Source organism: Acanthaster planci, linkage group LG20 (assembly GCF_054643075.1).
Source record: "Acanthaster planci isolate LZ-2023a linkage group LG20, COTS_SCS, whole genome shotgun sequence".
Classification (NCBI taxonomy): domain Eukaryota; kingdom Metazoa; phylum Echinodermata; class Asteroidea; order Valvatida; family Acanthasteridae; genus Acanthaster; species Acanthaster planci.
Window position 1 is genome coordinate 3,105,819 of NC_141796.1, and position 15,590 is coordinate 3,121,408.

Genomic DNA, 15,590 nt, shown 5'->3' on the forward strand with positions numbered 1-15,590 from the left:
ATAGCAACTGATCATGGATAAAGAATGGTCTTTGTTCATAATTCATTTAACATCTTGTGGCTGCACTTCATTAGGATGCGTAATTGTATTCTGATACACTAGGTGCAATTGATTACAACTTTGTTGATTAGAAAAGAAAGCTATCTGTTAGCATTAACCTAATTTCAACCAATACGCCATCATGTTTGCTTTATTTATATTAGACTGCCGATGATTGGGAAAAGGTCTTCTTGATAGCAGCCTGCGTCCACTTTGTTGGCGTGCTTTTCTATGGCATCTTCGCCTCTGGTGAGAAACAGCCCTGGGCAAGCCCGCCCCGGCAACACATGCCCGAGATCAACGGCAAGGGCCTCGGGCCGGACATCGCCGGTGTTGTTCATCAGAAGTCCAAGGGTTACGGGACTTTACAGGATAGCGATCAAGCCCCCAGACGAGAAACGGTGGTAAATGGGGGTTTCATACCGCCGACAAGTGTCTATCCAGACTTGAGGAAAGAGTTTGTCCAACCACAGTCTTCGGAGGAGAGTCCAGAGGATGGAGGAATCCCTTAATTATTCATATGTACATGTAAATGAACACATGACGAACCCGTTTCGTCACGTGAACATTTTTACAACACAGGGCCCCTCCTGCTGTCCTTAATTTGAAACCTATCTGTTAGTTTGTAGTTCCATACACCCCTTTTCCTGATGTGATATTTCAAATAGATTAAATATTGTATTTTTCTTATTCGGTCGAGGGGGGAAGGCGCCCTCCACGAAGGTCATGAGTTCATTAGACTTTCCTTCCTGTTTGCATGAGCTTCATTGTGCTCAGTATATTGTAATATTTGAGTGCGATATATTTATGTACTGATACTGTATTAATTGCTTCTATTGTTACAAAGAAACTACCCATCTGATAATATAGAGGGCGCCTTCGGTAGTCATGAAAATTATGCACAATAAGACCTCGTGAGTGTTTTTAATTTGAATGAATTAAATGCGGAGAGAATAGCAGATAATTCATTCTGTATCGGTAACACAATATTGCTTTCGCCGACAGAGATGTCAAAAATAAGACGGGAGTATACCAGCCACGAAGGTATGACCAAAACCTCTCTGTAGATTTGTTGAAATATAGCTAACTATTGTATCTGACCATTGGAACGTCGTGACCATTGGGGTGATGTATCATGTCATTTGCTTTATCGTTTTGGTTTTGTATTCTGTGTGGCAGTGAAGCATTTCCGTAGCCTAAAGAACAAGGCTGTACCGGCAGAACTTTGTTTTCTTTTTAATAGGCCTAAACAAATTGAAACTCGTTCGCCTTATCTGACTAAGTCCGCCTTGTTAAGGAAGTTTCGAGAGCTTTTTGGATTCATGGAACAGTGTCTTTCCATCGATACTATACTGAAGCATCTGCTTAAGGTACACGACTCTTACTGGACAAAAGGAATTTTGTTTTTCTCCTGAGTTTGTGGAACTTTTCCATGACCAATCCTCCACGTACGCACTGCTGCCTTAAAAAAAACTGTTTTCGTCCCTGAAATGTGCGTTGCTCACGAAGCGAGAAAACAAGGGGCGCAGGTACTTTGATATAAAGTAGGCCTATTTACTCGAATGTACGTCTGGAGCTGTCATGTACGCCGGTCTTTGTGACGTATGTAGTCTTCGCCGATCCACTTTTCACTCTAAAGCTTGGTTCCCATAATGGTCATAACAAACACCGGGGACGCGCATTGCAGACGTCAAGAGTCAGACAGTCGCAAAAGACATGGCGTCATTCCACCAAAACAAGTGAGCAATGTGGCGTCCGAAACTCGGAAAATATTCGCAAATAATGAATTTTTTACGTAGCAATACTGCCTCTTGAATCCCGATAATATTTGAGTTTGATTGTTTATGGTCAGCTGTTTTGTTGACAACTGGGGTTGTACTTATAAGGAGAAAATGGGCAAAATGGGTGGTACTGAGCGAGAAGGATATCGTACGTCTGTCCTGCTAACTTATTTTGCATGGGCGTCCCATGGTGACTGAACGCAGAGAGTCGGCGAAGTTGAACCTGATCCAAATTTTGCGACTCTCTGCATCGATGGATAAGCCAGTGATCGGCTCTCTGTGTCTCTTTACGTCGATATTGGAACCAGGCTTAACTTTGGAAAAGTAATCGACGCCCATAGCCTATAGGCAGCCCTTGACCGTCCATGCCATTCACATTATTATCACCCAAAGCCATCCTAATGAGTCCAAGCAACGGATACATCCGTTTTAAACTCGTCTGTGTGGTTGTTTGCTGGGTCTTTGGATTTTAGACTGTGCTTTATTTTTGTGTTGTAAAAACTTATCAGTTCAGAGCTCTACTTACGTCGCCATCTTTCAGATAAAAGAGAAACCCTCCAGAGGTTCATCGGGATGTGGAATTCTAATTGAAAAAAAATGGACGAATGGAAGTTCTGAGCAAGAATAAGTTAAAATCGTGTGACAGCAATAAACTCAACTGCAGTCTAGTTATTGTAAATAAACAAAGTCTTGTTTGTAAAGTCGCTTGCTATTATTTTAAACATCATTCCAGTAAGTGCTTCAAAAACCGTTATTAATCATCTTGCCGTTGTGGTTGGATAAAATGGGGCGAAATGAAGGATCTGAGCCCTTAGGTATTTTCAGCAAGTGAAAAACTCAGTCCTAAAACTTTAATACAGCTACAGTGCGCATTGAATAATTATGTATTATCCCGAGTAATTACTGCTTTTCTAAAGCAACATTGATTGCAGAGTCTTAATCAACATCTTATTATTTCAATAAATGCTGAGTTTTCTTAATCTGGACCTTCAGTTATGCTGTTAGATCTCTTCACTCTAAGGCTTAAAACTATGTAAAAATTTGGGGGGTCAAAGCGACACAGTATTCGGTGCCGTTTTGCATCTGCGGTCTGTTTTCTTTCTTGCATTATGCAAATCCTCATCGATGGCAATTCACGATACCCCAAATGTTCACAATCCTTTGGGCAAAATGAGTTCAGCTATGGATGTTAAACATTATAAATAAGAGGTGTTCTCGTTTTGATAATATGATGGTGCTGTTTTGTAGGAAATTTGGATTGCAAATTAAAAGCTTTAGGTCAGCATTTTAAAACCCATCTGTATCTCAAGTGCATCATCCATTAGCAAGTTAGGATTGGTCTGTTCTGAGACAGGCACGTGCCATCAGCGGGTCTGTGTTATTTTCTCAGTTCAAATTTTGCTTTTTTAATTCCTGGTTTCTATGTGGTCATAACAATTGTCGAAAGCACGCGATGTGTTAAGACGCAGAAAGTCGCCGAGAAAGCAGTGTGTGACGTCATTCGAAACGTTGAAAACAAAATGGCGTCCTAAACTCTGCCCATTTCTGTATAAAATGCATATTGGAGGTGATTGTACCACTTCCTGAAGCGTTTCATTCCGAGAAGGACATCGTGTACACTTGTCTTACCAGCGCAACTGTACATGTGGAACTTGTTTGGAGACTGGATGCAGACATTGGGCAGGGTTGAACATGGTCCAACTTTGCCGACTGTCCATAACTTCGTGTCATCGAGAACTCTTTGGCGACACTGTCTGCGTCTCTTAACGTCAATATGGGCATGGCGCTTCCCAGCTGAGTTGTTCAAATTGGCTTGTGGCTGACTATTGTGTTCAGGTTATGGCTACGTTCTCCATAATCGCAAAACAGTGTAAACTGTGTAAAGTTAGCCACATCTTTTATTAAACATCATTAATTTTCTTAGATGCACCTCATTAAATTGTATTCTCTCTTTCTGACCGATATCATTTCGTCATTTCGTTAAATGAATTAAAAAGTACAACATTTCTGCTATGAATGTTAATAAAAGTAAAGGTGTATTTATGCAAGTAGAATGTATCGAGTAATAATGCAATATAACCTAGAATGTTAATCTTTTTAGAGTAAAACTATATTTATCAGTGGTATCCTTATATTGTGTGAAAATATAATGATAAAATATATAGATATTAAAAAGATAAATGGTGTATGTTATACCCGGTCATATAATGTGGTGTTATTTAACCCTTAAAGGGCCGGACTTAAAATCTCCTTTGTACATTTTTTTCCCGATTTCATCACAACGCTTTGTTGTCACACCGAGCCTTCTTGGCGTCATTTTGAATCAGTTATGGAATTTGTTAAACATTGTCCCTCCGTGTCAAATTTTGGACACTCGAATACAGGCACAGTGCGTCATTTCTCCTCAATCACAGTGCAAAATGGAAATTTGACAGTGCAAGGACCAACACGTGCAAATGTGCGCACTGTCAATAACACATTAAGGAAAAGCTACTCGACTGATTTGAAACTGGGCGTGGTAAACATATGCATGGCGCTATCCAACACAATCTTGTAAGGGACAACCATGATCTGACAGGAAGTTAAAATCCACCTATCGGGAAGGTTTTGAAGAATGCCGTTTCAGGGTTTGAACACGAATAGAAAATGAGCCTCGCTGATAAGTTCTAAGTGAAGAGGTTATGTTTATTTTTACCCAGAGTATAATTAGATATTATTAAAGGCCTGAAATTGACCTAAAAGAAGCGGAGGCCTTTTTCGTAGCTTTTTTAACTTTCCTGCCCTTACCTCGTAACTATTACTGATGTATCTGAAAAAATAAAGGGCCCGAGTCGGACGTTAACGATGGTCTTCCTCACAATCGAATTGGCGTCCATTACCAAATTCCAGTACTCAAAACATCCCACAGTGTCCCTGTATACCCTTCACAGTCAACACTTCCACGTGTAGCCTATAATATTTTATATGGATGAGGCCCTATTTGTGACAATTAATTGCTACATCGGTGGTGACTTCACAGGATTTGTGCGTGAGATTAGCCCTTTCCAACTAGCGTCGTCTGTAGTGTGTTCGAGCGAGTATATCGCGTAGCAGTTTTGGGGAACCTTTGATTTTGAAAATCTCTTTGTGCTTCTACTCACCTGCGTCTTCCCGAGTACGGTTGCGGTAGGGGGCTGGCATATTTTTCCACATATTTCGTTAATCAGAAGATCTTCTGCACTTGAATATTTTCGTAACATGTCAATGTAAGCTAAGTGGATAGGCTGAAATATAAGCAACAGAAAAGAAAAGTTCTGTAGAATTGCGAAGTCTTAAAAACCTGTAATTAAAACCTCCAGCACTAAGTGTGTCTAAAGTAAAATGACAATAAAACTTCGTGTGTTACGGTGCTTAGAAACCTGAATAATTTTCGATGATGGCTTTGGAAGCCATCTCTCTACTTTTTGCAGCTGTGCAAAAATAAAATCTCATGAGTTTTTTTCGTGTGTTCCTGTAAAACCCTGACGAGGAGGTGGTGTGCGATCCTGTTCCGAGAACAGTTTCCTTGAGCCGTGTTCCCGCCGTTCGAACGCGAAAACAAGAAACCCGTGTCCAGAACAGGCCGCCCGAACTTGACCCAAGATGGCTGCAAGTGCTCATGCAAGGACGCCACCATAGACATACTTAAGCAACTGGAAAAGATTTTGCAGTCACTGGAGGCCATAGAAAAAAGAGTTACCAACCTTAAAGTCAAACTGAATTACACAAAAACTCAGGTCTTAATTCAAGGCAAGGATATAGATGATGTTAACCTGACACTAGGTATGATGGACAACGAAAAGGACGACGCACACTCCAGAGTCACGAGCAGGCTGGAAGATCAAGACGATCTCTAAAATCGCAATAGAAGAAATAACACTGTCATACATGGAGTTCCTGGGATCAGAAGGAAACAAGCTCTGTGAGGTGTTCATCTTTGACCTGCTGACAAACCACATGAGGCTTGACAGTGGTGACACTATTGAGATCGAGCAGGCCCACCGGTCTCCCGGGCAGGCACAACCATCAAATGGGGAGGCTTCCCGTGCACGTCCAAGGCCGATCCTTTGCAGACTTCTCATTAAACAGTCGGCATAGACTCACATTGTCTCATCGGATAACACCTGAAGTCCTTAACAGCTTGAAAGCTCTTGACATTTTGACGTCTAGAAGCAACGGGCAGGGCATCGCGGACGAAATTGTAAAATCCTGTGATAATTGGCAACCGCCCATCCCCATTGCTACAATCAGAAAACGGCCTAGACACTTGGTGGATATTGCATTGTAACGACTCTGTTAGAAATGGAAATGGCATTTGTCTAATGCTCACCTAAGCTGGTGAATCTCCTGTGACAGCCTCGGACATAAAGAAAATCAAAGGCATCAATTTTTTACTCCTCAATGCCCAATCTTTTTTATAACGAGTTGGCTGAGATGCGGCTTTTCGAGTTTGACGAACTTGAAGCTGTGCTTGATTACGTTATGGAAGACACTGCAGTGTTCTCTCAATAACACGCGGGGAAATCATCTGGTTTGGTCATTTCAAGCTAATGATTGGGAATGGAAAAAAATGAGTGGGTTAATGACATGTATAAGCAATTAACACAAGTTATCACTAAGCCTACCAGGGTTATTTATACATCTACCCAAAAACTCTCATACACTAAGCCTGGACTACCGATCCCAGAAGGCACTCACGTATTGGGGTTTTATATCTGACCATTAGTGATCATTATTTGAAGCTCCTAAGGGGGTCTGCTCGTAAAATCAGAGCTCTGTCTAAGTCATGGTCTCAAATGAATCCTCACAGATATACGCATGAATGTCTTCTATGATTAGCAAGTTTGAAATAAAACAATCACAGTATCGACTGGACCTAGGGGATAGGTCTGCCCACGTCGGTGAATAAATTCAGAAAACGCTGCCCTTTTAAAGTGTTGCAACTCCAGGAAAGATGGCATCGACGATACAGAATATACCAACTAGATGGGCAATACGTCAAAGTATTTCCGTCCTCGATCGAGTACTTTTCCAAATCCGATACCTATAGCAGGAATGAGGTTACAATGTAAAAGACGATTTGGTCTGATGTCATATTGATAGGAAAAAATACATATTACCCCCTCGAAATGTTTGCACATACAATTATGTAATCTCAAGTACTTCCGGATAATAGAATATGACAGCATTTGGCTGTATTCCCAAATAAACCGATCTCCGTATTTAACAACACACAAACAATTTAGAAAGCACTTTCATACTTTATGAAATGTAATGTAATCCTCAATATTTTTATCAGAGGACGCTCAACAAGCGACACAATTTTCAGTTCATTAATTACCACTTACAATTATTACTAATTGATTGACTTATACCAATAAACCTCATAACATTCGTAAATTGTGTCTAGCCTTAAGGCTCTAACCTTAATCTAGTTCTATAATATGACACAAAAGAAAAATATCTAAAGTTCAACATGTAATTCAAATAAATGTTAATAAATAACTCAAGGATTATACTTATAAACGCCACAGAAATTGGTGAACAAATTTTCTAACAGCTTGGAAGGCAAAAATTCATTGTAGTACAATTTTTTTTAGTTATAAGTTCTATTTATTCCAACATAATATCGATATTGCTAAGATGTCAGATCTTGAGCAAAGGCTCAAGTTTACTTTTTCCTGAACACGTGTACATTTTGAACTTGGATTGAAGCTCATATGAATCTCTCGATGATCGGCAATGTACACAAAAGTAAAGAAATAAAATTCACACACACACACAAAGATTCAAACAAATCATTGACAAAATGTAACACTGAAATTCACTCCTATTATGGTGACCACCTGATGTCTTAAAAATTCCCCCGAATTTTCCAACGTACCTTCAGAATATAGATCAGCCCTATGAAACATTCTTCCAAAATTCACTGTCTATCTTAATATCACAATTAATATCTTTTCTACATGGCTATGCTTTGTCTACGAAATTATGTCTATGAGAGAAAGATAAAAAAGAACTAAAACACAAAAAAACAAATGAACTTCATTACCTCCAAACTTTTACATTATATCATAAATTTAAATGTGTACACTGTAGGGGGTGTTACTTGAACGAGGAAAAGAAACGAAAGACTCTGGGCAAATGAAATCCTGTACGTTTGTATGTATTTGTTAGATATACGATTTTCAGTAATACTAATTCAAGGTGGAGTTTTCCTATGTAATTTGAATTTGAAAAATACCCTAGTCCCAGGGAGTTTTTCCATTTTGATTTCAGTATCTGTTTCAGTATTTCTTTAACTCAACTTGGCCTGTGAAAGCTGGCAAGAGAAAACACTTCCGGCAAATAAATTTTTTATTCATGCAGGAAAGAAAATTAAATTGAATTAAAACTGAAAAGAAAAATCAAAAACTAACAACCTAGGTGAAAATGCATTTCAAATTCAACAAATGCAATCCAGTTTTCTTTTAACTGGATTCCAAAAAAAATGCCAACCACAAAATATTTATAGACATTTATCATCAAGTATTGCTTAATACGGTGGTACTTTAGTCCAAAAGGTACACATGGCCAGTATAGACATTGAACGATTTAACGCATACGTCAAGCATATCCATTTATGTAATCTGTTCAGTCTTTTCCTCTTCCTGCGATTTGTATTTCTTTCCCTGAAATTAAAAAAAAAATAGTGTTATCAGCTTTTGTCTGAGGACAACAATTTACGGAAAAGAAGACTGCATTTGGCACATACACCTGTTTCAATTGTACAGTTGAATTCAAAGTTTCAAACCAACCAGTGAGCCAAATCTCATCCAAAGGGATTGTGTTTTCACTGCACTGTTTGATTGAGTAGGCAAAAGAGGGTTGCACTTGGGCACTTCATGCAAAATGACATATGCAGCAAGGTATGAGACGGAGAGAACCCCCCCCCTGCTTTGTGTTAGTCATTGTCTCGCAGAAATCTGGCGAATTCCTTTCGGACATCTTGGGGGATGTGTTAAGTAACAATAGTCTGGAATGTGTATAGGGATTGGACATGTTGGGGGGTACCCCTCGGTCTCATTTCTTGCTGGGTATACAAAATGAATGAGTTCCAACACAGCGTCGAATTATCACAGCCAGAACATGCGTAGTGGTGGCCGAGATACCAAAACCGTGGGAAAACGACGCAAGCGCAAAAAACCCTAACCCTAAAACAGACGGGCGAATTCTGCCCCCCAGAAACTTTCCCGATATCGCAGCAGTGCACTTTGTTTTGACGTAATGCCTTCAAACGTTTAGAGTAACTCCTTGGGGTCTTTTTGACACCAATTTTGCGAAAATCGAACGTAACGTATGTTTTTCCGAAGCGCGCGTTTTTGTTTTTTTAGATAGTTCAGCCAAAAATGTGTACTTTTCCCACGGCGGCGCTCAATGCACGTAGGATGGCACACAAATAGCCTTGAACAACAAAATAATACGTCAGACTTCAAATTTATAATGATGAAAGGTGTCTTTACACGTATAGTGAGCTTCAAAAAAAGGGAGCAAGGCACAACCGATTTTGGGGGAGGGGCGGAATCTACCCTAGGTGTGAGATAACCCGGCTCTTTTAGGGTTAAACCTTAAGCGGTTGATTTATTCAATGTACCTTTGCAAAAACTCGGTGTCTACTTTAAAATACTATACCAGGCAAGATATGGGACGGAGGGGTACCCCCCTTACCTGTCCAATCCCTATACACACTCTAGACTATTGTTACCTAACACATCCCCCCTAGAAGTCTGTAAAGAATTCCTGAGATTCCGATCATACAATGACCAACACAAAGGCAGGGGGGTTCTCTCCGTCCCATATCTTGCTTCAAATGTAAAATACGACAGGGAATCGGTCATCTAAGATAATATTCTTAACCCTAAAAGATCCAGGAGTCTTCAGATCGCCTCAAAGCTGGGGAGACTAATTCCAACCCCCACCCCAAAACACTTGGCTGTCCAATGGTGTATCTTTCTGAAACTTTGCATGCATGAACATTCAAAGTATTGCGTTCTTGTTGACGTTCTTGACCACACGCGTGGGAGCCCAAGTGCAGTTAGCACGCTCAATGAAAACACTATAAACTTTTAGCTGACCTGCCTCGGCAAAATCAGCTTTCCGAAAAAACATTATGTTCGATTTTCGCCAAATGTGTACCTAATGGCTTCCTAACAAAACTGAGAAAACTGGTGCTCTGCGCGTGAAAAAGTGCGCTGTGGCTATGCAGGAAAAAATACCGAGGTGGCAAATTCCAAACCTCCCCCCGGCTCTTTTAGGGCTAAAATCAAATAAAAACAGGCCGCCTCTCTATGTATAAAATGTGAGCAGTATACACCATGAACTGTCCATCTGAAAAGTCCACAGTCAAAGGCAAAATGCCATCTCGATGGTCCCAAACGTAGCATTTATTACACGTCATGTACTAACGACACACAAGGACTTTTCGCTCACAACCAACGGTTCTGCGTTTTATAACATTTAGCAAAAGCAAACCTTAGCCGACACTGGATTTCCAGCTGGGTACGAGTGCGACTCCGGATTGGTTATAAACACTCACAGATATAGGAACAGAGGAAAGCCATACCTTGGGGTCGCGGAGGACCAGGAAAACACCAATAAAGAACACGCTGGCAACGACCTTGAGGGCGCCTTGCATGCCATGGAAGGCGTAGCGAATGTTATCTCTGTCATAAACCAGACAGTTGCCTCTTGAATCACCTTCGTAAGCCCACAGGATACAGGCAAGGTTGATCAGAGCTCCAAAGTAGACTGGGGCTGGGAAGAAGCCTGCGAGGGAGGATTTAAAAATTTATTACAATGCATTGTTACTAACAAAACCTTCAAACTGCACCTTTGTGTCTTTATAAATCTCATGTGTCTGTTTTGTTTGTTTCACTTTTTTAATTAAAGGGTATTTTGAAGGCTTATGTTAAAGAGTATTACTATTTTCAAGAGCAACGTATATCTTTTCGAGAACAAAACCTCAATGTTACATTGGTTTGTCTACAGAAACTGCTGGACTTCCTGAATACTTTGCTGGCCTGATTTTTTTCCCTTTGGTGATTCATTCTTGTGTAAGTACAGCAATAAGACAGCGAGCAAACCCTTCTTCAATGAGTAAATTTGGGGCTCACAAAAAGCTTTACAGGGCAACAGAAACAGAAAACATTTAGTTCGCCTGAAACTCGACATTTTCAGGCAAACTAAATGTTGTCTGTTTCTGTTGCCCTTTAAAGCTTTTTTTCCTGCATATTACCTTCACAGCTTAATCAACTTTGTTCATAGAGAGACTTCAGTCAACACGATGTAATATAATTTTGGTGAGCCGATAAAGTTAGGTCTAATAATGGAGTAGAGTTCGCCATTTTCTTCCAAATTTGTCCTATTTTTACACCGGGACAAAAACAACCGTCCAGATGGATAACTCGAAGTTGACGACAAACGTTAGAGATGGAGGTTCCCCAATTTAGTTTTAAACAGTGGGACGTGCGTTATCGTTAGAATGGGTCATTAATGCCGGGTTAAAGCATACTTTATTTGTGCGAGGATAGAGGCAGGAGGATGGTGATGGATAGCTGCTTCATTGGGTCCCAGAAGGTTTACTATTTACATACGTCCACTTAACCAAGATGGCGAACAAATGAAATGAATCCAAACGACTGATAATGTCTGTCTATGCTGTATTATATTTGCCTCTGTTGAATTTACTGCAATTGGAACTCGACATATTATTACTCAAGTTAGCTTTCTTCCTCACCTAAAAGATTCAGGAAGACCGACTGAAAACCAAGTGCTGCCGATCGCATGTCCTCTTCAACAATCCTATAAACATAAGAATAAGTTTGTTTAAGTGAGGTGATGCAATGGAATGATGACATGTAGTCCACAATCACCGATTTCAAAAAACGATAGTCATCATCGTATTATCATTGATAATCAATGTCATGCAGTTAAATGAGCGATTCATGTTAACGCATGCACGGCTTAGAATGTAGCAAAGCTTCCTGTCCCATCGTTAAAACGTAAATCTTCAGATCTTCTACTTCCACGCCCTTCCCTCCTGGGCTTTTCTTTTCGAAGGGCAGTCATGTTTACATCCCTTCACGAAAACGCAAAATATAGTTTTGGAAATATGTACCCCTTACACCATTAATAAGACTTTAATGAAGGTTTACCCATGGAAATATGTCAAAATAGTTGAGAAAGAACTTTTCAAGAAAAATCATCCAACATCCAATGTGGCAGTTCCTCGCGTTTTTACCTTTCTCAAATCGGTCTCCTGCAGCCAATTTCACGAAACATGGCATACCTTCGCATCATGCGCAAATTTGTACCGTAGCTACACCTGCGTTCGAATTCACGAAAAGTTGCTCAGCTGCGCTGCGTTTAATTATATCAAACTTCTTGGACGAGAACAATAGCGTCTTCTGAGACGGCTCCTTCTTTTCTTTAATACGCTTATAATAAAACAGTCATTAAATCAGCCCCGCCCGCCTTTTTGAAATTTGTTTTAATTAATAGTCTTTTCTTCGCGGGAACCGGTAAGAGAACCTCAAAGTTCTCTCACAACCACGCAGGGTTTCATGAGCTCCAAAAATAAGTTTTAAACTCCTTGTTTAAACCTTGTAATGTTTAGTGATGATGAGCATTAACTGAACAGGATTGGTCAGTAAAACCGTTCATATCCGTTTTATTTAGCGCAACTTGCACCCTAAACCGATGGCGTAAGCTACGCCCTACAAATTGTAGCGCAAGTCGTGGACGAACGCAGTGAGTAACTTTCGTGAAAATGTATCATAATTTGTTGTGCAAAGTTTCATGAAATTGGCTGCTCTTTCCGTTGCAATTATGCACCGGGATTTTCATTCCGTTTTACATCTAGAATACAGGGTTTCACTCAACATGAAGAAACAGACATACCTCAAGGTGATGAGCACCAACCCGCTCTGCCCCAAACCGCCGCAGAATGTTATTATGATGCTGACGATGATCAACACAGGGATATGCCACGACTGGCAGTCTGCCGAACACTCCCCGTCCGTGGCGTTGGCATAGCCAGTCACGGGGTTGATGCATCGGCAGTCATCAAAGCTCTGCGCAATAAGGAAAACAATCTCGTGGGGACTTTATTAACATCGTGAGATTCCCTGAGATCTGCTTTATACAGTTATTGCGTGAGCATAAAATGTGATCCGCTCTGTGAAAATGAGCCAGAAGTCACATGACCAAAATGAGTATGTCTTGGTTTGTATTGGGAAGAACAAAGCGAGCTCTTTGTTTGATGAATCACCCCCTTTGATATCCTATGAGCAGGGACATGTTGTGATTAAAAGATACTATTTCTACTACTCTGCATTTTGCAAGAGGCCTTTCCATGCTTTTAACAACTCAGAAGTCTCCAGGAACTAGTGACTCGTTTTCACAGGGCGACCAGGGTCAATACAACCCTGGATTCCAAGTAGGCGTTGTGTTAACACCATTAATTATACGATATCAATTTTAACCCTGTTAAAGGCGGGCATTTTGTTCGCAAGAACCTCCCACCCTCGGGATAAATTTTCACGGAGACACTGGCTACACTCAGACACGGGACTGTATTGTGGGCTATTATTTTAGGGTATTCTGGAAAGGGGATGATAAAAGACATTGAGGTATCTAAATATAACTAGGCTATACGCCGTGCTACTGTCTTCCGAACTCAATTCAATTTTTTTACAAATTCGACTCAGTTAGCAATAGTACGCCGTTTAGAGCAATTCGGCTTGGCAGAATGAATTCGGCACGGCAAGCCCTTATAGCTAGACCATGGAGCTTCTATGGCTAGCAGGGTATGCCGCACGATCGGTGTTCCAAATAGACGTGGAACACAGCTGCATCGTAAGTTCGGCGTTCAGCGCTACTGCTGCTCCGTTGCCATGCTATTGCGACACCCATTTGACTATAAAGTTTGGCACGGCAGTGGCACGGCGTTTAGTCTTGGCCTAACACCGAAAATGAAAAAGAAATTGTCCTTGCTGTTAAAAGTTATACTTCACAAGCGTCAACCACGTGCACCTTCCCAATTTGTGCCCAATTTAGCGGTGTTGTCAATGGGCATGTTTGCAGGGTGCTGGAACCTGTTTTTATTTCAGCAGTGAATGTTTCAAAGTGATTTTCAAAGTGGTTGCCGTGATGGGTTCAAAGCCAGGGGAATTGATCCTTGATTTTAACCCTAAAAAAGCCAGGGCGCATTCCGCCCCTTGACATTTTTTCTGGTATCGCCACAATGCATTTTTATCAGGAGTAGAGCCTAAAGGTGTTTTTAGAGTAGCTTTTTTCAATCATTTTGACATCAATTTTGTGAAAATCGAACATACCGTCTTTGCACAGCTCGAATTTTTCAGAGACGGATTAGCCACAAATGTATACTTTTTTCTACTGCGGCGCTCAACGCAAGCGGGCTGGCACACATGTAGCCCTGTACGTCTGGCTGAAATCAAACTTCTCATTTGTAATGATAAGGAGTGTTTATATAACCTTGCTAAGTTTCAAAAAATCGAGCGAGGCACAACCAAGTTTATTTTCTTTTTATTTTTGGGGTGGGGGGTTAGAATCCGCCCCCGGCTCCGAGAGGGGCCAAAATAACCTGGCTCTTTTAGGGTTAAATGGGGTCTAACAAGTGAGAAGGGTTGTTAAGAAACAATGTCTACAAAAATTCATTATTAAACATTGCTTAAGTCCAAGTGACTTTTCAATCCAAGTGGTTTCAAAATTACAGCGTCATCTGTTGTTCAAAGGTAGTTGGGACAGCTTACATAGATGGTCCTGTTGAATTCATCTGTCCCCTTGATCACAACCTCGCAGCCAGCGTAGCAGGGTGACACGTAAGTCAGGCCATCACTACCACAAACGGGATTGTAATCCTCATCCCCACACGTGCAGTTGCTGTTACAGACAGACCTGGCCATCTGGACTGAGTCTAGGTGTGTCACAGGCCTTGCAAGAAAGATTGAAACGAATACCATTCGTTATTCATGAGTTGTTACCAAGAAACCACGGTTTCTCTGCTAGGGACATCCCTTGGTACTATGCCACTATGGGTTTTCCAGCCAATTTAAGAAAATGCGCTGTTTAATTTGTAGAATATGAAATTCAATTTGGCGTGGATTTTGAAAACGACTTAAAGCCTGATTTCATTTTCGCAATACGAGCATTCAACTTCGTTTTGCATCCTTCAAATAAATGAATGCGCATTGCTTTTCATTAAAGAGGTAAAGTGGTTGGGATTTCGATTTGATGTATTCGTTGCCAATAGTAAGCAATGTGCAATATTTTTCACCAAACATCTGTCTGTTACCGTAAACCTCGGTATTGAGTTTTCATTTTTATTTGATGTAATTCAAATTCAAAAAATATGCGCTCAATTTGATTTGAAATATGCAGGGTTACAGAAATCATGACACTACTTTGATAATGAATATAATGTTACTCATAAAGGGTTAAAGTGTGTTTGTTATTAAACTGTACACCAATTCAAGTCTATGATTTTTCTGTATCTTCCCGTTCAGCCATTGCAAGAACTTTTACGTGATTATGACAAAAAAAGCAGCACGAGAAGGAAGGGTTACCTCTGCGTCAGTGTTTGTATAGGATTCTTAAAATAATCGGTATGTTTCCAAAGACAACATGAATGGTCCATTTCATTCATGAATATTCAAAAATTTAACCATTCAACTAAACACTCCTAAGAATTTA

At 40.4% G+C, this 15,590-nt stretch overlaps 2 protein-coding genes across 5 annotated transcripts in view; one reads left to right on the forward strand and one right to left on the reverse strand.

The window, feature by feature from the left end:
• LOC110975478 (vesicular glutamate transporter 1-like) overlaps window positions 1-4,013 on the forward strand; it is an 80,005-nt gene extending 75,992 nt beyond the window's left edge. For all 3 annotated transcript variants that reach the window (XM_022228010.2, XM_022228011.2, XM_087130352.1), the window contains one exon: window positions 204-4,013. In XM_022228010.2, the coding sequence (XP_022083702.1) occupies window positions 204-551 (348 nt within the window). In that variant the 3' untranslated portion in view covers window positions 552-4,013. The remainder of the gene's footprint in view (window positions 1-203) is intronic.
• A 3,078-nt stretch (window positions 4,014-7,091) lies between these two features.
• LOC110975531 (solute carrier organic anion transporter family member 2A1-like) overlaps window positions 7,092-15,590 on the reverse strand; it is a 30,084-nt gene continuing 21,585 nt past the window's right edge. For both annotated transcript variants that reach the window (XM_022228093.2, XM_022228092.2), the window contains exons 8-12: window positions 14,651-14,831; window positions 12,777-12,949; window positions 11,614-11,678; window positions 10,441-10,643; window positions 7,092-8,509 (exon numbers count right to left, since the gene is read on the reverse strand). In XM_022228093.2, coding sequence (XP_022083785.2) covers window positions 8,459-8,509; window positions 10,441-10,643; window positions 11,614-11,678; window positions 12,777-12,949; window positions 14,651-14,831 — 673 coding nt within the window. In that variant the 3' untranslated portion in view covers window positions 7,092-8,458. The remainder of the gene's footprint in view (window positions 8,510-10,440; window positions 10,644-11,613; window positions 11,679-12,776; window positions 12,950-14,650; window positions 14,832-15,590) is intronic.